This window comes from Eriocheir sinensis, chromosome 20, assembly GCF_024679095.1.
Source record: "Eriocheir sinensis breed Jianghai 21 chromosome 20, ASM2467909v1, whole genome shotgun sequence".
In the NCBI taxonomy this organism is placed as follows: Eukaryota; Metazoa; Arthropoda; class Malacostraca; order Decapoda; family Varunidae; genus Eriocheir; species Eriocheir sinensis.
In genome coordinates, this window is record NC_066528.1 from 9,365,031 (window position 1) to 9,391,122 (window position 26,092).

The 26,092-nt window shown below is 40.9% G+C and overlaps 1 protein-coding gene across 4 annotated transcripts in view; it reads left to right on the forward strand.

Moving 5' to 3' along the window:
* LOC127001158 (serine/threonine-protein phosphatase 6 regulatory ankyrin repeat subunit A-like) overlaps positions 1 to 26,092 on the forward strand; it is a 71,412-nt gene that overhangs the window by 19,708 nt on the left and 25,612 nt on the right. For 3 of the 4 annotated variants that reach the window (XR_007754820.1, XM_050865369.1, XM_050865370.1), the window contains exons 2-5: positions 9,755 to 9,896; positions 20,609 to 20,702; positions 21,382 to 23,076; positions 25,743 to 25,957. Coding sequence is in view for 3 of the 4 variants with exons in the window: in XM_050865369.1 (XP_050721326.1) it covers positions 9,770 to 9,896; positions 20,609 to 20,702; positions 21,382 to 23,076; positions 25,743 to 25,957 (2,131 nt within the window). In the remaining variant the exon portion in view is untranslated. Of the gene's footprint in view, positions 1 to 9,754; positions 9,897 to 20,608; positions 20,703 to 21,381; positions 23,077 to 25,742; positions 25,958 to 26,092 lie in introns of those variants that run through there. The other variant, XM_050865371.1, reaches the window with a different exon arrangement.

The following is a 26,092-nucleotide window of genomic DNA, read 5'->3' on the forward strand; positions in this document are numbered from 1 at the left end:
ATAGGTTAGGTTACTATTTGCTCATGTGAAGGGTCTTCAACTAGGAACTCCTCTAGGTTGGGTTATAAGTGCATCTTTACTTAATAGCCTAATGTATAAGGCTGCACAGTCTTCATTTTCATGGGTACCAATGTCATTATAATATGTTGAAGACGTGTGCATTTTCCTACAGTATTCTCTAAACCTAGCTATTTTGACCCTTGAGCAAAATGAAACACGTTTACATGGCCTTAGTATTTTACTATATTTTTTTTAATCAACAATAAGTATTTAAATTAAATTAAATGTTATTGAATTATAATCATTGATGACTTGTCTTCACAATACCTTGGAATTGCACAGAAAATTTATTGCAGCAATAGTGTATGTGTGTGTGTGTGTGTGTGTGTGTTAACACAATAAAGAGAGCAGCACGGCGAGTAATGGAATCAGGGACCCCTCCACCCCCAGATAATTAGTTTACACTAATTTTCTCTCCATAAGCTAAAGTTTACTGCAAGCAGGTAATGGAAAGGAAGCAAAGTGCCTTTGCATTGATGGAGTTTGGGTAGTGTGTCAGCCATGCACGTGGCCCATGACAAGTATATCAAGGCTCATGACGTTCAGGAGGCAGAGTCCCTCCCTGCAGGCAAGGGTACGTCAGGCAATGAAGGGATATGTAGGTAATGGAAAGTCTTCCCCAACTGCTGCCGATAATGTTTTACAGCAATAAGTATTTTTAAATCCATCCATCACAACAGCAACACTCAAAGAGAAACACCCAGACTTGTGTGAAGTCTCTTGGTACCCTCTGAGCGCTGCCGCCTCTCAAGGTCGTCAGCAGGCCGCCGTGACACGCATATATCACGGGCTACGTGGGTTACTGAGTGCCTATACATAGACAGTGGCTGATCGTAAGGCTAATAATAATCTCTTGTCACCTTCTTCCAGCACATTCCAACGGCTCGTGGCCAAATTATGGTAAAGTATAAGGGCGTAATGGTGGGTTGGCAATACCTGTCGATGGAGACATAAACTGTCTCTTATTTACTTTCCCAGAGCTCGTTGGCTGCTGGCTCCCTGCTGGCTGTTAGGGGAAGGTGTGCAGGTCTGACACAAGTGTGCTCAGTTTCAGTGGACGACCCGTATGGCTGTGAAACAAAAATTCAAAAGAGAGCGTGTGCTAGCATTTGAAAAGCGCGTCGAAAACAGGGCCAATAATGGCGTCCAAATCTTAGGTTCTCGGGACTCTCTCTATCCCTCCTTCCCTCTTCCTGATTTTCACCCTCCCTTCCCTTGATCACCTACCTTGCTGAAAGCGTTTCGCTGGCATCCTCAAGGCCTGTAGATGCCATCCCTCGCCACAAGAGGCTGCTGTTATATCGGCTATATTTTTTATGGTAAGTTTCGTATCTCAGAAGGCTTATGCCACTTTGAAATTATTTTGGAAAGCGGTTAGCAAATGAAAGAATGCTCAATACATCTTATAAGCCTCCCTTTGAGTAAACAAAATAGCAAAAAACTTGGGTCGACCACCCTTTCAATCCTAATAAGCCTTGAACAGCGATTGTTGTGCATCATACGCGTTTGAGCATAGACCCTCCGCGGTTGAAGGGAGGCGGACCAACATGAGGGAGCCAACTGCTCCCTCACACCTTTCGAGCATACGGCCCCAGGTTCTTCTAGTTGGAACAAGAAACAAGAGGTTTGATTACAAAATGTGGCATTAAACTCAAAGCATTCAATGCATCTAGGACCTGGGTGTCAAATTCGTGTCAACCTCAAATTCTCAAAGCAATGCATTGATACAGCAAATAAAGCAAACAGAATGCTGGGCTTCTTTAATAGAAACTTTTAATTAAAAATTTTAGATGTAATACTCCAGCTTAACAATAGTTTAGTCAGACCCCACTTGGAATATGTAATTCAGTTTTGGTATCCCCACCATGCAAAGGACATTGCTAAATTAGGTTCAACATCGGGCAACAAAAAATATCTCTTCCTTCCGCTACAAACCTTACGACGAAAGGCTCTCAGCTCTTAACACGTTCTTGAGAAACGTCACCTCCGAAGAAAACTGATCGAATGCTTTAAAATACTTAATGGCTTCATGAATGTGTACAAATCGAAATTGTTTATAATCAATGACACTTTGTGAACGAAAAATTCAGGCACAAAACTCAAATGTAAACAAGCAAATTCATACTACACCAAATTTTTCTTCACCAACATTGTAGTGTGAGAATGGAATAAACTCCCACCTTCAGTGGTCCAGTGCATCACAATTGACTCCTGTAAAAAAAAGCTCGACCAATACTTCCTACAACTTAATATTTACTAAAATAGAAATGCAAAGTTTTGGAGCCATCTGATTAATGTAGAATCACTTAGATGTAAGGGGAGAAGACACCTAAAAATATAATATTTTTCGACCCAGAGGTCAATATTGAGTTATTAACATCATAATCACCCTTGAAATGTCTGGCATCTTGTGTGAAAACCGCAAGTTGATACCATTATTCCTTATATTTTTAAATCGCCTATGTTTACCATTATTTAAATGCCCCGCACACTCCAAGGCACGTGTTATTGCTATTGCTTATAGTTCAGGAGCCCATTGAAGTTTAATTCAAAAGTTGCGCCCAAAAGGTTTGACTGGTTTACCCGACTGTACATACAATAGAAATGTCTAAAAGGGATTTCTTAAGTTTCGCATTCCTGGGGTTTGGAAAAGGGACCCTTAAAAGGGGGCCCTTAAATTCCTTATAATTCAAACTTCTACGCCCACTCACAAAACTATGCATACATAACAGAAACACATAGTAAAGCACAATAATGCAACTTAAGAAAAAAAAATCAATGGCATTGCCATTTAAGAATGGTAATAATCATGGTAATTAATTCCTTATAATTCAAAAGTTGCGCCCAAAGTATTTTTTTGTTTCATAAGATTAGTATCCTTAGGTAGTATCTTAAAATGCAACTTAAGAACAAATCTGACCTGGCATTACCACTTAAGAAAGGTCAGAGGGCAAATATGAACCCTTAAGTCACCAAAAATTCAAAATATTTGTCCATCATTCATATTTGGTTTATAAGTTGTTTGAGTTTGAGTAATTGGAGAATGCAACTTAGAACAAAAATCAATGGCATTACCATATAAGAATGGTAATAAATATGGTAATTAATTCCTTATAATTCAAATTTAAATTATTTCTTTATTTCATAAGATTAGTATGCCTAGGTACTATCTTAAAATGCAACTTAAGAACAAATCTGACCTGGCATTACCATTTAAGAAAGGTCAGAAGTAAAATATGAATCATTAGGCCACCAAAAAAAATGTCCATCATTCATATTTGGTATATAAGCTGTTTCTACTGAATAGTCATTCAGAATGCAACTTAAGAACAAAAATTCAAAGGCACTATCATTTGAGAAGGGTATCAATAGTAGTAATTCATTCCATATATATAATTAATATTTTGCACCCCAAAAAAATCTTTATTCCATAAACCGTGTATCGTTTGTGGCACGTATGTGGGCTTCATCACATACTGCAACATTAGAGAAGGCACCATTAGTGAAAGATGGATGGGAAATAGAAGAATCAAGATACAGAATCATATGGTTCCAAGGTAACCAGCTACCTGAAGTTCTCGATCCCAAGTTAACTGTTCCTGAGGTAAACGGTGATGAAACTGAAGCAGATGAGGAAGATCATGATACGGCAGACAATCCTGATATGGATGAGGGGGATGAATCAGAAGAGAGTGATTCTGAGTCTGAGGCTGATGATAATTAAAACTTCTCTGAATTATCTTGGATAGCATTATATTTTTTTTATGAAGTTGCTCATAACTCCTTATATGGAAATACAATGGATTTTTTTTCTTTTTTAATATGTTAGCATACAAAATTTATGGAATAAAGATTTTTTTGGGGTGCAAAATATTAATTATATATATGGAATGAATTACTACTATTGATACCCTTCTCAAATGATAGTGCCTTTGAATTTTTGTTCTTAAGTTGCATTCTGAATGACTATTCAGTAGAAACAGCTTATATACCAAATATGAATGATGGACATTTTTTTTGGTGGCCTAATGATTCATATTTTACTTCTGACCTTTCTTAAATGGTAATGCCAGGTCAGATTTGTTCTTAAGTTGCATTTTAAGATAGTACCTAGGCATACTAATCTTATGAAATAAAGAAATAATTTGGGCGCAAAATTTGAATTATAAGGAATTAATTACCATGATTATTACCATTCTTAAATGGCAATGCCATTGATTTTTTTTTCTTAAGTTGCATTATTGTGCTTTACTATGTGTTTCTGTTATGTATGCATAGTTTTGTGAGTGAAGTTTGAATTATATGAATTTAAGGCCCCTTTAAGGGTCCCTTTTCCAAACCCCAGGAATGCGAAACTTAAGAAATCCCTTTTAGACATTCTTATTGTATGTACAGTCGGGTAAACCAGTCAAACCTTTTGGGCGCAACTTTTCAATTAAACTTCACTGGGCTCCCTAACTATTATGGTTTTGATGATATTGAAGCTTTTTTCTGCTTATTGGGGGGGCATTTTTTAGTGCTTTTACCCTTTTAGCTATCATATGGCAACATCGAGAGAGCGAGAGAGTAGGAGGAGTGAGTCACGGTTGTGAACGTAGTGTGGTGTCCCCTCTGACTCCTTGGTGTGGATGTCACAAGCTCAGCTCCCAAGTGTCTTTCTCGTTTTGTGAAGCTGTTCCTGAATTTTAGAGGATTTGAAGCCATGGGTCGCCCATCTAAGCTCAGGAAAACGCACCTAGAAAAAGTTATGACGATGACTGAGAGGAGGAGCAGGAGAAGGGAAGAGAGCGTAGCTTCGGGTGAGCAAGCCTTATTTCCTGCACCCCAGCCAGCCACCACCTCACGACCTGAGTCATCACCACTGCCTCACCCAGCACCCTCAACCTCCCAGCATTCACCTCCACCATCATAGGTGACTACCGTAGCACCAGAAGTAACACGGACTTCTTTGCGATGCCAGCTGTTCAATAAGGAGTTTCCTCCTCCTGATGAAGACGAAGAAAGACTTATACTTAGTCGCAAACAACTGGAAAGCCTTATTTCAACAGCATGCACAAAATGCTGGGAGAGAAAGACGCTTCAGCTGACTCGTAACTGTTCTGACTCAACCGTCACTGTCACGTGTCCTCACCTGCGAGGGAGTAATATCCTCTATACAGGAGGGGACCAGGTACCATAAGGCCTAAACACTAAAATAAACATTGAATTACCTTTAATTGCTGTTATTATCCCAATATATGTACAATTATGCCACATAAAGCCTGTAAATATGATGATATGCACTACTCAGAAGAAAATGGCTCGTATCTCAATAGTAAGGTTTTTGACCTTTAGGGCAAAATCACAGTGTCAGGTTTTTAACTGACTGCAGACAAAAAGGTATGTTTAGAAAGAGGAAAGAAAGGAGAATTTTCCGTAGATTTAGATTTTCGAAAAAATGTATGTAAATCTCAGTAGAATTTTTTTTCCAAAACAAAGCTAAAATTTTGTCATGATTTTGTAGATGTTTTTTTTTTCGAATATGCAATGCAAAAATGAAAATCTAAATCTACAGAATTAAAGCTACATGTATCTGGATTATACAGACTGATTTGCAATACATTAAGAAGAAAAAAACCCGAGTAATTTTGATTAATGCCGACAGCATTTATTGGCATTTACCGAGCACATTATAATTTATTTCTCGTCACCTAATGATTGGATCTCAGTGATACTTGGACACTGTATAGTTAACCTACTAAGACATTTACATACCAAATTTGATATCGATCTGAAAAAAATTAATGTCAGCCTCTAAGTGGAAGGCGTCTTCTTTCCTTAAGGAAAGATCACCTAATCTGGACCATAGGGTCTGTGTGGTCTGAATTTCTATGTAAATGCATGTAAAAATCTCTCACACACACAGTTGGATAAGAGTGGATATGGAGACGGGAAAGCACAAGCATAGCTCTTTTCCCGTATGTCACAACTAGGTAAATACAACTAGGCAACTAGGTAAATACACACACACACACACACACACACACACACACAATCATTAATGAAATTGATGATCATAACATATTAAAATATATGATGATATATTGACAGTACTTTGATAAAGAATAAGAGTTCTTATACTGAATTAATAAAAAAAAACTTGCTGTTACCATTATAATAATAATTATTATGATTGTTATTACTCTTATTATCATTATCATTAATATTGTTATTACTTTTATCATTATTATTATTATTATTATTACTATTATTATGATCATCTTTGTTTTTATTATTACTATTATTGTTATAATCATTGTTAGTTATTATATTATTATAAATATTACTATTATTATTATTATTATTAATATTATCACTATCATTATTAAAAAAATAGTTCTTAATTCTATTATTATTATTTTCATTCTTATTCTTAGAATTATTATTATTATTATTATTATTATTATTATTATTGTTGTTGTTGTTGTTTTGTTGTTGGTATTATTATTGATTATACCCAAGCCAGGACTCAAACAACAGGCATACGGCAGGCGGTTCTCATCATATATTGTAATATAAAAATAATTATTTAAAAAGTCAAATTCTGCTAGATTTTCCAGGACTTCCATGCATGAAAAACTTTTAATTAGGAGAACCTTGCTTTGGTTGTTTATTTTCTCTCATCATCATCTAATTGACGCCTGCTCCTAGGAGCTCCCACCAGGGGATGGCCACGGCAGAAGAGTTTCCATCTCTCTCTATCCAGACACTCCCTCCTTGCCTGCTCAAAGTTTCTCACTGATCTTTCCTCCCTCTCCCTAACGTATTCCTGTACCCTATCTCTCCATTTCACTGGAGGTCGTCCTCTAACATTCCCTCCCTCTATCTCACTCACATACACCCTCCTGGTCATCTTACTCTCCTCCATTCTCTCCATTAGACCAAACCACTTTAAAGTCTGTCGTTTCACTTCTTCCAGCACTCCACACTTCTTCCCTTCACCCACGCAACACATTCCAAAACGCTCACACACCCTTTCATTACTCATTCCATCCATTATGGGGAGGCGGTGGCTGAGTCGACAGAGTGACGGCGTTGCATTCAGGAGGACGTGAGTTCAATCCCCGCCTGGTGCCACCAAGCTGGGATTTTTCAGCCGCCGCCGAGTGGCTTAAAACTACCCACATACTGTCCAGAAGACCACCTATCAACCTGGACTCTAGATTCTAGGATTAAAGATGAGCTCCGGGAAGGCAGCATGAGCCAATGCAAGATGGCACCACTATAAACACTCCCCTGCATCAGAACGGGCTGGGCCGACCAAGAAGAAGCCTACTAGCGCAATAGGCCGCGACGAAAAAAAAAAAAAAAAAAAATCACACCACATTTATTTTCTCTTGTTTACCAATTAATAAAACCACAAGAATGATCAGCTGCATTTTTATTAATAATAGTATCAATTATTGTATTGAATCATAACTGTTACAAGTCCCAAAGAAACACAAGTAATTTACGATAATTGACAGATTAGGTCAAGTTTCTTGGGCACAAAGACGTAGTTGATGATGACGCCTGCTGGATGGCAATTCTGAATATACCAAATTGACATTGAAAAATGGCTGATCACCCCTCTGCCCAAGGAAGTTAAGATAAAATTAAAGTCATGGTTGTAACAGGCATCAAAATGCCCAGCGGTGAACAGGCCCTTCCACACATTATTCGACACTTTCATCGCTTGTTTCTGTTTTTGCAGCACTGGTGTAAACAACAGCAGTTCAGAACCGTGCCGTTTTTTTGGATGCCGGATAAATGAAGTTATACTGTATACCCCATTGGCACTGAAAATGGTTAATCACCCCTCTGGTCAAGGAAGTTAAGATAAAATTAAAGTCGTGGCTGTAACAGGCATCATAAAGCCCAGAGGTGAACAGACCAATGGGGTCCTTCAGTGAGCCACCTGGTGGCCCTGGTGGAACTATAAAAAAAAACTATGCATGCAACGTATGTCCAAATAATTTTTCTTACAAGTTTTTCACTAGTATTTAGAAATCACATATTTTTCTCATAACCACGGTATAGAGACACTTGACTTACTATTAATCTGTTCACCTTAGTCTGACCCAAGCTGACAACATAAACCTAAGCGTGTTCGTAAGCACAGTGCAGATTAGCAGAAAGTGCTGCGTGAGATAAACACAAACAGAGGTTAAAGAAAACTTGGAAGCCATAGCAGTAGCCAATCAGCACTCAGCTTGCAAACACGCTTAGGTTTATGTTGTCAGCTTGGGTCGGACTTAAGTGAACAGACTATAGTAGTATTTAAGAAATGGGAAAATGCAAGAAATAGGAAATTAAAATATATATTTTTTCCCACATAATAATAATAAACAGTAGTTACATGGTACGTTGTTCTTTTAAAGTTCCATAGTTAATGTAATATTATAAAATGCTAAAGAAGTGTATTATGATTTGAATTAGAAGTATGAAATAAGTAAAATACTTGCTGCCAATAGCGTACGATATGTTTAGCAGCAGTGTAAACAACCTCAAGGGCTCTGATTGGAGAGGCAGAGGAATGCATCGTGTTGAGGCGATGGCATGCCAGCCAGAGGAATGTTGAGTGGCAAAATTTTCAACTCTACCTCCCACCACTACTGTAACGAATTGATAGCATGACATGATGCCAGGCCTGTTTGACTTCTCTGTTCTTGTGTGAAGGAAATATTTGCCCAAGAGGCCGCTCTGATGCATTTCTATTAACCACAGGATAGAATGTTGTAGGCTATATCAATGAATACTCTTCTTTTGCCAACAATATTCATCATAATGTCATGAATAATATAATGTACAGCATTCAGATTTTTGGGGGTAAACATGATAGTGACAAATGATATATTGCTAGTTTGGTACAGAAAAATGTCAATTAAGCCTCACTGGACCCCAGCTTGCTGCAAGTTTGGCTCTGATAGAGGCTCCAGTAGGGTCACCAGATGGTAGATCGAGCTCAGTGAAGGACCCAATTGGGGAGATGGTGACTGAGTGGTCAGCGTGTGGGTGCGGTGTTTGGAGGGCCCAGTTCAAGTCTCTCTTGTCGCTACAAGCTGACAATTTTCAGTCATCATCGAGTGGCCGAAGACTACCGACATGCTGTCCTGATGACCACCTATCAACATGGACTCTAGCGACTCTCTAAAGAGAATCAAGTGGAGTTCCAAGGGCAGCATGAACCAAGCAAGATGGTGCACTATAAAACACTTGCCAGCACCCCTTAAGCGGAGTCCACACTATGGGTGACCAGGCCCGGAATGAGGCGGACTGACGAGGGAGTAAGGGGGGTTAGCGTCCACACTATAATAAGCGACAGGTAAGGCACAACTGGTGAGCAGCCCACGCTCGTCATTCTCCGCCGTGAGTGATGGGAAGGCGCAGCACAAATGACCTGTCTCGCTATTAATAGACATCTGGGTGTCGCATACTGGGTCACCCAACAAATACCTTTTGCTTGAAGCTCACTGCCGCTCCACGTAGCCCCGCCCACATTACCATATATGGGAGTTGTGTGGAGCCAAAGACGGAATTCTGGGCCTGGTCTCCCATAGTGTGGATGCTGCTTTACAGGTTGGGGCCAACCAGCAGGCCTCATCAAGAAAGCCTACTGGCACTATTGTCCGAATGTAAATAAACAATGACCTAATACTTTAAACTTGTTTTTCAGGTTTGGATTGTCAGGATGGATGAGAGTAGCTCCTCCACATTCCCATTGTTGAATCAGAGTCCTGTGAGGCCCAATCAGCAGCAACCACCACCACAGCAGCAGCAATCACCATCACATCAGCAGCAGCAACAGTTGCAACATCGTAAGTAAGGTTTCTGAAGGTAGTGACTATGTACTTTAAGTACATCGTCATTACCTTCAGACATGGTAGTGTTGTCCCCACGAAGGGAGAGAATGGTGCTGGGTTGAACCTAAACTTGACTTGACTCGTCTCAACGTGAACTCTACTTTTCTCCCCATGTAGACTTGACTCATGGTCAAAATTTTGAATCAAACACTCTTGATTCAAACTCGCTGCCATTCTTGGTGTAGGAAATTTGACGAATCCTATAGGAATCAGGACTTGTCGCATTTCTTGGCATAGGAAATGTGACTGGAACCATGCAGGAATTGTGACAATAGTCACTACTCTAAAAACTGCTAAAGTTGTAGGAAGTGTGACGTGTAGGAAATGCTTTGTAGGAAATGTGGCGCACCCCTTTTGTTACCAGGTACAACTGTCTAAACTAATAATATAAAAGTAAAACAAAATATTTTTATTTTTCAGGTAAATATTATTATTATTATTATTATTATCCATAATAATATAACACTACTGATGATAATTGTGGGAAATTAACCTCAGCTTTCGAGGCTAATGTTGATCACCAATTAAAACCAAAGGAACATGAATTACCTGGAATACTCCCTAATTCCTATCTCAAGCTAAGACAAAAATAGAATTGACCAAGCCTAATCTGCTACTTAGCTGTGGATTTCAGGGACTCAAGAGATGTAGTGGAGATATAAGTAGAATTCGGTGGTGGTGGCAGTTCCAACGTGGTCAGGAGTTTAGTACGAGTACTCAGGCTTGGTACTTGACGCTAACAACCTGGTTTTCTTTCGATATATTTCTTAAGGGGAGAGTCCGGATAAAAATATTTTTTTAAAAATACGAAATTGAGTTATATGGTCTATGGCAACACCCTATCCTTTGGCTTTCGAATGGTATAATTTTTTTCAGTCAGACATAAATTTAAATGACAACAGTGAGGAGATTTAAATGGCTGTACGTGGTCGTGGCACGCTGACTGTGGCACATTAGTTGGCATGCCGAAGTATGAAATAAATGTTGGAAAATCAAACATGCAGCAATCTTCAGGGTGAAATTTGTAACCCATATAACAGTTTTGGAACACAATTATGGATATGAAAAGTGCAACCTGCTCACAAAAATGTTTGGAACAAATGAATACATAGAAAAAGGATTAGAAATGAGAGAGAAAAGAGAAGAATTACACCGAAGAAGACAATAAAGAAGAAGAGGAAGACAGCCAAAGGAATTCCAACCGATAGCTATGCACCTGGAGAGTAATGATCGAACCTTGCAACAATGAGGGGCATGGCACGTCCCCCCCCCCCCCCCCCCTTTTTTTTTTATACAACAAAGGAGGCAGCTCAAGGGCACACAAAAAAAGAAAATAATAATAAAAAAAAGCCGCTACTCGCTGCTCCCAAAAAAGAATCAAAAGAGGTGGTCAAAAGAAAGGTCAATTTCGGGAGGAGAGGTGTCCTGATTGAAAAATAAAAAAAGATTTTACATATTAACAAAAACAGCTTTCAAAAAAACATCTTGGCAAATTGTTAGAATAACAATGAACTATCAGATGTGGATGTCACCAGAAAATCGGTATAAAAATGGCTGAGAAAAATAAATTCAAATTTTTCATAAAAACAACGAAAAATAATTTTGTAAATTTTTCCTTTCATCTGATCAGCTTGAAATTTTCATATGATAACAAAAGTAATAATATATACAATATATAAATTATTAATGACCATAGATCTAATTTTAATCCATGGCAGACTTTCCCCTTAACCCGTGGGCTTCGGCTATATGGAAGCCGAGAAGTGGCGGAGAAACGGCAACATTACACTGCATTTTGAGACTAAGAAAAGAGCATGGAAAGTATATCAGAGTACTCCTCTCATAACCATAAAGCCGTTAAAAATATTTACTTATACTCAAACTCCATTCTTTTTGGGTGGTGTTTGTTACAAAATAAACAGTCTTGTGATGCGTGGCATCTAGCCGAGAGTCACTTGTTGTCTACTTTAGAGAATTTGACAAGTGATTACTTGTAAGGATAGCTAATTCAGTTTGCCATGACCTTACAGCACCACCCATGACAAATAAGCCCACCTCAAGGTTAATCACCCACCACAATGACCCAGGGCATGCATGGTGGGTTGCTCTATGCTGCCACCGCCTACAATTAGCTCGAATTAGACATGTTGACCTGAGCCCCAAATGGGGTCCGCTGTTTCAGCGGACTGACTCGCTGGAGCCCATAAATGGGTCTGCCAATGCTGCCAGGTTAAGTTATGAGAATTTTGATGGCATGGGGAAGGTGTGCTTCGTATGGAGTCTATAATAGTATAAATAAGCTAGCCGCTGGCTATCCATGCCTCTCGCATTACTTGAGGGGACCCTCCGCCTGTTACTCTTGGACGCAAACCTTTTTTTCAACTCCTCAAAACGTTTTACCTATATCTATTACTGTTATGTTGAAATTTGAAAAACCTGAAAGCTTGGTGAAATTTCGACAAAGAGTTTTCGAGATTTTTTTTTTTGGAGGGGGGGAGGGGGGATAAATGTCATGATACTATGAAACACTCCTCCTTTATTTTCGGTAGTACACCCTTAACCCGTGGGCTTTGGCTATGGGAAAGCCAAGAAGTGGTCGAGAAACGGCAAAATTACACTGCATTTTGAGACTAAGAAAAGAGCATGGAACATACATCATGGTACTCCTCTCATAACCATAAAGCCATTAAAAATATTTACTTTTACCCAAACTCCATTCTTTTTGGGTGGTGTTTGTTACAAAATAAACAGTCTCGTGATGCGTGGCATCTAGCCAAGAGTCGCATGCTGTCTAATATAGAGAATTTGACAATTGATTCCTGTATGGATAGCTAATTCAGTATGCCATGACCTTACAGCACCACTTATGACAAAAAAGCCCACCTCAAGATCACTCACCCACCACAATGACCTCGGGCATTCATGGTGGGTTGCACTATGCCACCACCGCCTACAATTAGCTCGAATTTGATGTTTTATGGCGAGCCCGTTTTAGGGTCCACCGTACCACAGCCATGACTCGTGAAAGCCCTGAAAAGGGCCTGCCGACGTTCTTGGGTTAACTGCTGGTACACAAAATGTTTATGCCCAAGGCTACAATTCATTTGTAAAACATTTAGAATATGTATCACCATTTTCATGAAAAGATAAATTATACCTCAAGGATTTTTTTTCTTTTTTCGCCTCATTACCGAGAGAATAAATATATAGAATCATCAATAAAAGAGATATCATAAATGTTTTACAGACAAAAAATTTGTCTTTTCCTTAGCTTTCATATGATACCATCACTTTTATCAGAGATTAGAAACTAAGGGAGGAGTGTTTCTTCAAATACCAAAAACTTGCATTTTGAGAAAACGTGTTTTCTTAGACACCACCCAACAGGGGGAGCAGCACACAAGTAAGTGCTCTCACCAAGGAATGATGCCATATTAGGAGCAGTGATATATTTCTAGAGAAATACCACAAAAATGAATCAAACAAAACCCTATATAATGTGTATTGGTATAAACTAAGCCATAAAATAGGAAACTTGGGTGTGAAGAGGGAGGACTACTCGGGTACCATTGAATTTTAATATTTTTTATGGGGAAAATTTTGTTGTAGACACCTGAAACTTTCACAGGATGGAGCAATGAGTCGGTCTGCTGAAACGGCGGACCCCGTTTGGGGCTCGGCTCAAAACCCCTGATTCGAGCTAATTGTAGGCGATGGCAGCATAGAGCAACCCACCATGCATGCCCTGGGTCATTGTGGTGGGTGAGTGATCTTGAGGTGGGCTTATTTGTCATAGGCGGTGCTGTAAGGTCAGGGCAGACTGAATTAGCTATCGGCACAGTAATCACTTGTCAAATTCTCTAAAGCAGACAACAAGAGATTCTTGGCTAGATGCCACGCGTCATGACTTTATTTTGTAACAAACACCACCCAAAAACAATGGAGTTTGAATAAAAGTAAGCATTTTTAATGGCTTTATGGTTATGAGAGGAGTATTCTGATATACATTCCATGCTCTTTTCTTAGTCTCAAAATGCAGTGTAATGTTGATGTTTCTTGGCCACTTCTCGGCTTTCCCATAGCCGAAGCCCACGGGTTAACAAGGGTTGCCTCATCAGTTGGTGCCACATCTACAACTGAATCCTGTTTACGTTCAAAACACGTATTTTCTGTGGTATTAAACTGCAGTAAACCCTCTGGTATCCGGGTTAATAGAGCCACGGGGGCACCCGGATATGGGAAAAACCCAGATATGGTGTAGGTTAACTCTACGGACCCGAAAACCTAACTTTCGACTACCGCATTTAATATATCATCGGCACAAACGAAGCTACTTAAGATCACGCCCGTAAGCCCACGACAGCCTTTCACGCCCGCACATATGTATATATATATGAAACGAGTGCTGGGACGATATGTTATAGCCGTAAAAAAGAAAAATATATTACGAGTTACATTTCAGCCGCGCCAGCCCAGCACGCCCTGAGAAAATATATCCTTATTATCTCACAAATGGAGCTACTTAAGCTCATGCCCGTACGCCCATGTCAGCCCTTTACGCCTGCACACACGTGGATATATGAAACAAGTGCAGAAAGGATGTATTAAAGCCGTAAAAACGAAAAAAATATTACGGGTTACGTCAAACTGCCCACCTTGCCCCGCCGCCCAGAGAATGTTTTACCTTGTTTTCTGCAATATTACATTATCTATGCTAACACCAGTGTAGGCAAGCCTTTCCCCATCCACAGTGAATGCATGGGTGTTGTGGTGTCTCTTGCAAACAATAATTAGTGACTTATATATATAAATATATATATAAGTATATATATATATATATATATATATTATATATATATATATATAATATATATATATATATATATATATATATATATATATATATATATATATATATATATATATATATATATATATATATATATATATATATATATATATATATATATATATATATATATATATATATATATATATATATATATATATATATATATATATATATATATATATATATATATATATATATATATATATATATATATATATATATATATATATATATATATATATATATATATATATATATATATATATATATATATATATATATATATATATATATATATATATACAGTACCCTCTCGAGTTTTGCGCTCGCTTCATTCCGAAGGTATAGCGCTAAATTCCAGGATCGCGAAACTCAAGGTACTGAAAACACTGAAAAAGCGCTCATCTATTCTGACCCTTTTTTATTTATTTATTTTTATTTTTTAATTTTTTATTGTATGTAGGCTATGCCGTTGGTAGACTATCCATCTGGGCCTGATGGTCGGCCCCGAGCCCACCATGGTGCAGGCAACTGTTTATAGTGGCGCCATTTAAATTGGATCATGCTGCCCCCCCGGAGCTCAATTTTTTTCCTCCTTTACTCCCTTGTTATCTCAAAAACGTACCTTGGAAAAAGGAAGAGAGAACGGGTTGTTTTAGAGCCACAGATGAAGCCTTACGATTGGCTGAGCTCTGAAAACACGCTTCTGATTCGCTGGGAGTCCGATGATGTCATTGCCGGCGCTCACCCGGTCAGCGGCCTCGCTGCCTTGGGGCAGTACAGGTAACTCTCAATTTACGCGAGTTTGGTTTACGCGTTTCTGAAATTACGCGGGGTCCAAAATCCAAATAAATGTTTAATTTACATGTTTTTTCCACTTATACGCAATATTTTATGGAGTGGCCACCACATGTCTCACACAACTCGACTCACACGGCGCCGCGGCTACACAGCTGAGCTCAGTTCTTCCCGCACACCACTTGAACAACAATACAGTCCCCATGCTGCCACGCTACTCAACATAGGGGTGGGCAGGTACCGGTACCAGTACTGGTACTAACGGTACCAGCTATACGGTACGATACTGGTACCAGACTGCTCAGTACCGGTACCAATGCTAGCCAGTCGCTCATGGTGTCCCTCATTTCTTCCTCACACGAGTGAGGCTGAGACTGAGTGCCTGAGTGGATATCTCGGTGATATGGATATTCTCTCTCTCTCTCTCTCTCTCTCTCCACTGAATGAAGTGAATATTTATTTTTCAATAGAAACCTACCTCTTGTTTGATTTACATTGTTTTTAATTTGCACGACCTCTGCCATTTTCTTCTAACCGTTGTGGCTACTGGCAACTCCTGTGCGCCCATCCGGGAGCGAGTTGTCGGTTGACCGTAACCTGGTGTCACACTGGGTCCTTTTCTTCCCACCGTGTTGGTGGCAGCTTGGGCAACTGGCAAATCCAAATTTTCTGGGTGTGTGTCACACACGGCCAAGGTCAGTTGCCCGTATCCACATCCACAACGTAAACAAAGCACTTGCCCTGTATCAACATGGCATCGTCTGCTAAAGTAAGGGCTGTTGCGGCTTGTGCTGCCATTACCCAAGTTAAGGACTTGTTGCTGCAGTTAAATGGAAGGAAGAAACAGTTGTGGGTGTGGCATGCCTGTGGTTCCTCCGTGCCAGTTCTCATTGTCACCACTGCGCATGAGCGGCCAACCCACCCATCTAAACTCCCACCACATAAACACGTGGATCGAGTAACAACAAAGACTCACACACATACACAGACACACTCGCACGCACACACCAGACTCATCATGAACCATGGCAGATGTTTCTCACAAACAAAAATGGCTTCGTCATTTCCTAGAGTGTGTTAGAACTTATTTGGTGAGTGGTTCATACACCCCAAACATACCCAATGGCAAGAAGGGAGTGGTGTTAAAGACGACTGCTCTCTTCTAGCCAAGAGCTAGGTTTGGTTCATGTGAGCCACTCACCAAATACGTTCTAACACACTCAAGAAATGGTGAAGTCGTTTCTGTTTGTCAGAAACATCTGCAATGGTTCCTAATGAGTCTGGTGTGTGTGTGGAGTTAGGAAATAGTGATCACAGAACGGTTCGTTTTAGGTTAGAGTGGGCGGTAACCCGCGATCCAAACCCAGTGTTAGTGCCAGATTTTAGAAGAGCAAACTACGAGGGGCTTCGAAGACATCTTGAAGGGGTAAACTGGGATAATTTAGGGATTCATGAGGGCCAGAACTGCGGATTGGAGAGCCAGGAGAACCAGGTAGAAATGTCTTACAATAATTTAGTTAGAGTAATAGTAGAGGGGCAAGAACAGCATATACCACAGCGAACACTTAGAAAAGAAAACAATGATCCTAAGTGGATGACTCGTGGACTAAAACACGAGATTGGGTTAAAGAAGGGAATTTATCAGAAAATAAAGAATGGGGAAACACATCTCAGGGGCCGGTACGTCGAACTATCTAGATTAGTTAAGAAAAACACCAGGATAGCAAAAAGAACTATGAGATCAAAGTAGCAAATGAGGCGAAAAGTAATCCTAAGGGCTTCTTTCAGATGTATAGAACAAAAACACGGGAGAAAATTGGACCGCTGAAATCAAACACAGGGGAGCTAGTAGAAAATTACGAAAATATGAGCACATTGTTGAACGACTACTTCCTTTCAGTATTCACACAGGAGGATCAAACGACTATACCGGAAAGAGTTCAGGTGTACGAGGGCGGGATGGCGATAAATTGAGGGATATAATCATTACCAGGCAAGTAGTTCAGGATGAGATAGATAAGCTTAAGAAGAACAAGTCGCCAGGTCCTGACGTGATATTTCCGAGGGTATTAAAGGAGCTAGGTGATATAATCAGTGACCCACTAACCGACATCTTTAAGATGTCGGTAAATACTGGCTATGTGCCGAGCCTTTGGAAAGTAGCTAATGTGACGCCGATTTTTAAAAAGGGGACAGGTCAGTTGCTTCAAACTATCGCCCAATTAGCTTAACATCGGTTATAGGGAAGATGCTGGAGTCCATAATAGCCAGGAACATTCGGGAGCATTTAGAGAAACATAGCTTAATTCACGACTGCAGCATGGGTTCACAAAGGTAGGTCATGCCTCACCAATCTCTTGTCCTTCTACAATAAAGTATTTGAGGCGGTTGACAGAGATGAAAATTATGATGTAATCTATCTTGATTTTAGTAAAGCGTTGACAAAGTTCCTCACCAACGACTGTTGCTTAAATTACAGGCTCACGGAGTAGAGGGTAAAGTTTTGAACTGGGTCAAGGCGTGGCTTAGCAATAGGAAGCAAAGAGTGCAAATCAATGGTAAAAGATCTGACTGGGGATGTGTTACGAGTGGGGTCCCACAAGGTTCGGTATTAGGTCCACTTTTGTTTATTATTTATATCAATGACTTAGACACAGGAATTAGTAGTGATGTTAGTAAATTTGCAGATGATACCAAGATCGGTAGAGTAATTGAGTCGGATCAGGACGCTAGTATTCTCCAAGGTGAACTCAACAGATTATATGACTGGGCGGATAAATGGCAGATGGAGTTCAATGTAGGGAAGTGCAGTATTCTGAGTGTAGGTAGGAACAACCCTCACATAACTATTGCTTAAATGACACTCTCATAAGTAGGTCTGGAGTGCGAGAGGGATTTAGGGTCTTAGTGAGCTCTGATCTCCGTCCAAGGGCACAATGCATTCAAGCTAGAAATCGAGCTAATAGGGTACTGGGATTTATTTCAAGGAGCGTAAGCAACAGAAGCCCAAGTCTTCCTCAAACTATATTTAGCATTAGTTAGACCTCATCTTGACTATGCGGTTCAGTTCTGGTCACCCTACTATAGAATGGATATCAAAATGTTAGAATCGGTGCAGAGGAGGATGACTAAGATGATTCAGGGGTTGAGAAACTTGCCATATGAGGAAAGACTCAAACAGTTAAACTTGCATTCTCTAGAAAGGCGAAGGGTGCGTGGAGACATGATCGAGGTTTATAAATGGATGAAGGGCTTTAATAAGGGAGACATTCATAAGGTTTTGTTGGTAAGAGAACCGGGTAGGACACGAAGTAACGGGTTTAAACTGGATAAATTCAGATTCAACAGGGACATAGGCAAAAATTGGTTTACTAATAGGGTGGTGGATGAGTGGAATAGGCTTAGCAGTCATGTGGTGAGTGCCAATACAATTGTCACATTCAAAAATAGACTAGATAAATTCATGGACAGCGATATTAGGTGGGGTTAGATACACGGGAGCTTAGGGTCAAAGGAGCTGCCTCGTACAGGCCTACCGGCCTCTTGCAGACTCCTGCGTTCTTATGTTCTTATGTTCTTATGTGTGTGTGTGTGTGTGTGTGTTTGTTGTTATTTGATCCATGTGTTTATGTGGTTGAGTCAAGATGGGTGGGTTGGCCGCACACGCGCAGTGGTGACAATGAGAACTGGCACGGAGGAACCACAGGCATGCCACACCCACAACTGTTTCTTCCTTCCATTTAACTTCAGCAACAAGTCCATAACTTGGGTAATGGCAGCACAAGCTGTGACAGCCCTTACTTTAGCAAACAACGCCATGTTGATACAGGGCAAGTGCTTTGTGGATGATACGGGCAACCGATCTTGGCCGTGTGTGACGCACACCCGGTTGCCCTAACGTGCGCCAACTAGGTGGGAAGAAAAAAGCCGTGTGACACCAGCTTACGGATAACCGTGAACTCGCTCCTGGTTGGGTGTACGGGCGTTGCCTGTAGCCCCAACGGTTGGACGAAAATGGCCATTGTGACACCGCCTTAAGGCAGTGAAGCCGGCGATAGGGCGAGCGTCAGTGATGACATCATCGGACTCCCAGCGAATCACAAGCGTGTTTTCAGAACTGTCAGCCAATCGTAAGGCAGCCGGCTTCAACTGCGGCTTCAAAACGACCTGTTCTCTCTCTCTCTCTCTCTCTCTCTCTCTCTCTCCACAATGTTTGGAGGAAAACGTCCAGTGTGATACTACCTTTAAAGGTAGTGTGCATGACGCCGATGGTAAGTAGACGTGACCCATACGTATCAAAGCAGCGCGAAAGTCGGGATGGTAAGAATTTAGGACTAACCGTGAAACTCATGGATCATGAGACTCGGATAGCGCGAAACTCAATATATATATATATATATATATATATATATATATATATATATATATATATATATATATATATACATATAGATATAGATATAGATATATATAGATAGATAGATATATAGATAGATAGATAGATAGATAGATATAGATAGATATACATCGGCGCCATGGTAAGCGCCACAAACACCACACAAAGGCAAAGCAATGCCTGGAGAAGGTCCTGCACACACACAAAAGCAATTAACTGGGCCATGGTGAACGTAAACAATGGCGGGCGGGGCGCTTGTTGTGTTGTGGTGCGGAAAGTAAAGAGAATCTCTACCTTGATGGTGCGGTACACCGCCCGGCCAGAGCTTAGAGGCATAGCGCGGGCAATTTGAATGACTTTTGGCGGCGCGTGATATATATTTTTTGGGGGGGGAATCACATTTTCGAAAACTCCCGGATACGGATGAGGTCGGATATGGTGCACCTGGATAACTGAGAGTTTACTGTACTACCACTTATTACTTAATTCTAGTGGAATTGCATTAGATTAATAATGACAAAATACACAGTATATACAGATGGAATAATTTCCACAATAGTAATGACAATTAATAACAATAGTAATTATAGTGATAATAATAATAATGCATTTTGCACTCAGATGTGGTGAACATGGATGACAATAACAACAGCAGAGGTAGAAGGAGAACACCAGCCCTGGAGAGAGCAATATCAGTGCGAGATCGTTGGGAGGAGTAAGTGTGCTTTAGTTAACTTTTCTCTTAGACAGTCTGATGGGAAATGGGTTAGGGCTCTTTGTTGCTTATCCTGTCAGGACTAGTTAAACCTGTAGGTGAGACATGAATTCTAAATTGTGACTTCAAAAAGTGAACTGATGCTTTTGGTAATAGCCTCCTGGTGGAATCATGAGGTATCTGTGAAATGACATTGTGTCCAATCAGTAACTACTCCATCAAGGCGTGCATGGTCCATGAACACCAATTTCAGCTACAAAAGCATGTGGCACACTAAACAGAAATTGACCCTACTCACTGGGTTGTTTCTTTAAGGGACAATCCTGAAAGAGGAGGCCAAGGTGGTACTCACAAAGCTCGTGGTTTAAGCAAATTGATGGATCTTGCTGGGAGGTACCTACTTGGTATAGGAGGAGGGCATGCATGGAGACTTGCACTGAGTAACCCCCAGGGATGGCATTGTAGGGTGGACAAGGTAACATGCCCCCCTAATGTATGCCCCATTGATTGACTGATTGATTGTTGGAGAGAGAGAGAGAGAGAGAGAGAGAGAGAGAGAGAGAGAGAGAGAGAGAGAGAGAGAGAGAGAGAGAGAGAGAGAGAGAGAGAGAGAGAGAGAGAGAGAGAGAGAGAGAGAGAGAGAGAGAGAGAGAGATTAATTCCCCCCTTTTTTTTTCAGAACTGAAGTGTCGGTAACTCGCAAGTACAACAATGAGTTGCTACAGAAAGCTGCTGAGAATGATTACAAGGCATGTGAGGAGTTGCTGGAAAGTAAACAGGAGAAGGTCAGCGTGCAGGATGAGGAGACCCATGAAACTGCTCTCCACATAGCTGCCAAAAATGGTTGGATAGATCTTATGCGACTGTTTCTAAGACATGGGGCAGACTGTAATGCAACAGACAGTTCTGGCAAAGCTCCGCTGCATTTGGTAGCCACTAAGGACCACCTTGACTGTTGCCTAGAGCTACTGGAACGTCCAGAATTAGACCTGAATATTAAGAACAAGAAAGAGGACATGCCACTGCACCACGCAGCACGGGAGGGTCGTGATCAGGTGTGTCTTGCCATACTGGAGCACCGTGATGTCCAGGTTGATGCCCAGAATAAGAAAGGCATGACCCCTCTCCACATTGCAGCCCAAGAGGATCATAGCACAGTGATACGGCTATTACTAAACAAAGGTGCCAGCTGGAAACAACGTGATAAGTATTCCTACATGGCCCTCCACTACGCTGCCCTGAAGGGCTTTCCTGAGTCATGTGAAGCTCTTCTGTCTGTCTCTGACAATAGTGCAAGGGAAGCCCAGCTCAAGGCAACTTTGAGGGACCAGAAAACTCCCTTAATGCTGGCTGCCAAGGGTGGACACCACAGGTGTTGTGTAAAGTTGGCTAATGCAAACATCAATGCTCAAGACAAGGAGGGCAATAGTGCTCTTTACTTTGCTGCTCGTGGAGGATTTGACACCACTGTGACTAAGCTCCTTGAGTATGGGGCAAACCCAAACATTATCAATAAAATGGGTAATAGTGCCATACATGAAGCAGCAGGAAAGAAAAAAAATAACTGTTTAAAGACCCTCATTGAGAAGAAGGCCAATGTGACTGTAGTCAACAAAGAAGGAAAAACTGTCCTTCACCAAGCAGCTGAAAAAAATGCCCAGGACTGCCTTCTTTACCTTCTGGATATTCCAGATGCAAAAAAGCTTTTAAACAGCAAAGACAAAGACTCCTGCACACCACTGCACATCGCCATCAAACGTGAGTCTGTGGAGTGTGCTAACTACCTCTTAGAACAAGGAGCTTCGCCCACAGAAGTGTGCAAGGGAGAAATGACACCCCTTCATTTGGCAGCTGACAAAGGATACACAGCAGTCTGCGAAAAACTTCTCTCATGTCCTCAAGTTAATGTTAGCCAAGAAAACTCTAATAAAGCAACGCCTCTCCACCTAGCGGCAATGCATGGTTCGACTGATGTGTGTCAAATGCTACTACGTAAGGGAGCAAGAGTAACAGCAGTGGAGGAAAATGGCCGCACAGCTCTTCACATTGCTTCAGTCAAGGGACATATCAGTGTTGTTAGATTCCTCGCAAAGAGGGGCGTTCCACAGCGTGCCAAGGATGATACAGGCAGGACAGCTTTACATTTAGCTGCTTCTATAGGCTCTCTGGAGGGTTGCCGAGCATTGGTAAATAGTGCTAAAGCCTTGGTCTCAGATGTAGACCATGATGGAAACCTGCCACTAGACACTGCATTTGAGAAAAAGCATGACACGGTGTTCAAGTTTCTCCTAGCACAGCTACCTTTCAAGAAACAAGAATATTGGGCTATGAACCTCCACACCTACATGCATGAAGCACTGAAGGAAAAAAGACTGTGAGTATTTGTGTTCAAAGGGGACTCCTGTCAGAAATCAACACTAAGGGCATTTTCATGATACCACTGATGTCAACAAAATGCTCGGGACTTTTACTCCTAAAAGGTGCTATTTTCTTTTCTTCTTTGTGTTTACACTTAGCTGTGGATGGTTGGATATCACCCATGGTTCAAGGTTGGTGTCAAAACGCTCACCATGGTTAGCAGCTCCTAAAAAGTGCTATTTTCTTTTCTTCTTTGTGTTTACACTTAATTTTGGATGGTTGGATATTGTTTATGTGTCTGGGTAAAATTCTACAAGTGTGCTAGTCTTGCATGGGTAGACGAAACATTTTTTTTTCGGTTTTCAGTGTGTTACGAATTAATGTGATAATTGTTTCTGTCACATATCATTAAATGACTGACTTTTCAATGGCTGTTGCATCCGCCGCCGCAGCCGCAAAACAACTCACAGAGAGAGGTTCAACATGCATACTGTCTAATCATTTCACTCACCTCTCACACTCAGAAGTGGACACACTAAATTAACAAAACCAGGTAAATTAGGTGTTTTCCTGCTGTGTATTCCCTCCGTACGCATGCGTGGTGGGCAGCAGCGTGACTTGTTTTTGCAAGGAGGTATTTCTCGCAACACTGGACCACACTCGCCGCCGCCATGTCCCGTCCCGCGCTTCATATTTCCGCCGTCCCAAACCGCGAGCCAAATAAATTTAACCAAACCTAACTTAACCTAACCTACCTAACGGGAGGGGGGAGGGGGGCTTCACCCTCCTCGACCTCCGTAAGGGAGGCGATGCAAGCAGTTTTCATGAAAAATATCACTTTCTGTGATATTGTTATAATTTTAGGGTTTTGACGTTTCTAAAGTCGTTGTCACACCGGACAAATCTACCCAGCAACAGACAGAATGTCCGTTGCTGGGTAATTGTCCGTTGAGATTTTGTGGTCCGTTAAATCTGAAATCCGTTAAATCGGGGTCTGTTAAATCGAGGGCCGAGTGTATATTCTTCAGTAGAAGTACCTGGCAGATATTCAGAGCCAGACTTGGAACTACTACTGACCGACATAGTGGTGACAACGGCGGTTGCAACAGTTGTAGCGAATCCAAGATGGCCAGGCTAGGAATACAAAGTGATATAATCCTTCTCTTATGGAAGCAAGACAAGCACTGAGTCCCAAATGGCAACCCTGAGCCAGCCAGCCTTGAGATGCCGTGATGTCTCATGACGTGGCAGTCACTAATTTGCTTGAGTGATTGTGGGCGGAGCTTCAGGGTATCTCCAGTACATAGTACCACCCCCTAAACAGTGTAATAACTATACCGCCCGTATTTACCCGCCCTCTGAAACAATAGAAGATTTCACGTACACCCGGACGTGACAGTACCGTATATCGTACTGCAGCCCCTATCACACACATGTGTACGTGACAGTGCTGAAGGGGTTAAACCCCCAGAGGCAACCATTGCCACTGAGCAGTTTCTGCTCAATTATTTTTTCACAATTATGAAAGAACAGTTACTTTTACTTTTGAAAGATACTGCTGATGAAAGAGTGAAGTGATGAATGAGAGGGTGACAAATAAAGAGGACTCCTGTATAATATGCTATACATGTATTACAGAGAAGCTTTACTTTTATGGACCTTGATGTAACAAGGTTCAGCTTTAACAGACTCTTTGGACCAGTCTGGTATATACAGGGACTTAACCAAAAAAGCTTGTTGAGTGCAGGGCTCAGTTTGGTGGTGGGCCGGCCCAACACGTCGGTCAACAGGGGTGGGATCTACAAAGTACTTACAATGTTGTAAGTCCTACTTATGATATCATAAGGTTATGGCTAATGCACAAAACACTGCAAAGCTGACTACCTGTTGTAACTCAGTCTTTAAGTTACAAGAGGGTATGGGAGTACTTGTAAGACTTAGATTTGCATGAAATGCATTATAAATAGTGTTTTCCAATAAGAAAATAGGAAAAATACGTCACATAAGGAAATATATCCATTACAATGAGATATTAACAGCAGAGAGGTTTGTTTACTGCATGTGGGATGCCGTTATAAAGGAAAAACTTCCCACAACATGCACACCACCAGCCCAGAGTTGTAGATAGGCTACAGCTTTACGTATGCTAGTCTCCCTTCAGTGCCTTGTCGAGGAGAGGGATAGGGTGACTTGACTCCAGATCGGCTGGCAGTTACTATGCCTGTATGATCTCCTTTGTGGATCTTGCCATAGTGTGGCTCGTAAGGACATTGTAAGTTAATTTAGAATAAGTAGGCTTATTAACACATAACTTATGTTGTGCTTTGTGGATCCTAGCCCAGGCAGTCCCACCACTTTGTCCACCCAACTGTAAACACCTCCACTCACATCCTACCATGCCTAACCAAGTGTCCTGCTACAATCCCTCCAATATAACAGATTTTTGGATATAGCATCACCCCCTTCCCTTAAACCGGTTTGTTAAAGTGAGGGATATTTTGTATGTAAGATAATGGAGTATAAAGCTAAACAGAAAACAATTGAATTAGAATATTTTATCTAGGATAGGAGCAAATGGCTTCCTTTTTATAGGATGCAAGGGAAGTAGTTAGGCTTTAGAACTAATAATGAATGGACTGATTAATTTTTTGCATCATGTAAATTTACCTATCATGTACACAGAATCGCCGTGGAGGCAATCATTGACAGTGCGTGGTGGGAAGCAGGATTTTCCGGAGAAAATGGCCACCACTGCCTGAACTTCAGGCTCTTGCTGGAGGAACACCCACGATTGGCTCTCAAGGCCCAAAACAAGTGCATCCAGCGGGAAGATTCAAATTCACCAGTAACAGTCACCTATGACTTCAGGTTTTTTGAAGACAACTACTATCTTGAAGGTGAGAGCTGCACCATTTTGTTGTTCCCTATCACTCCTTATTACTTCTGTATATGCACCAGGAATTTGTGGATGAAGACCTCAAAGTTGATAAAATCTGCCAGGAAAAAAAAATGGAAGGAAGAGATGCTGATTA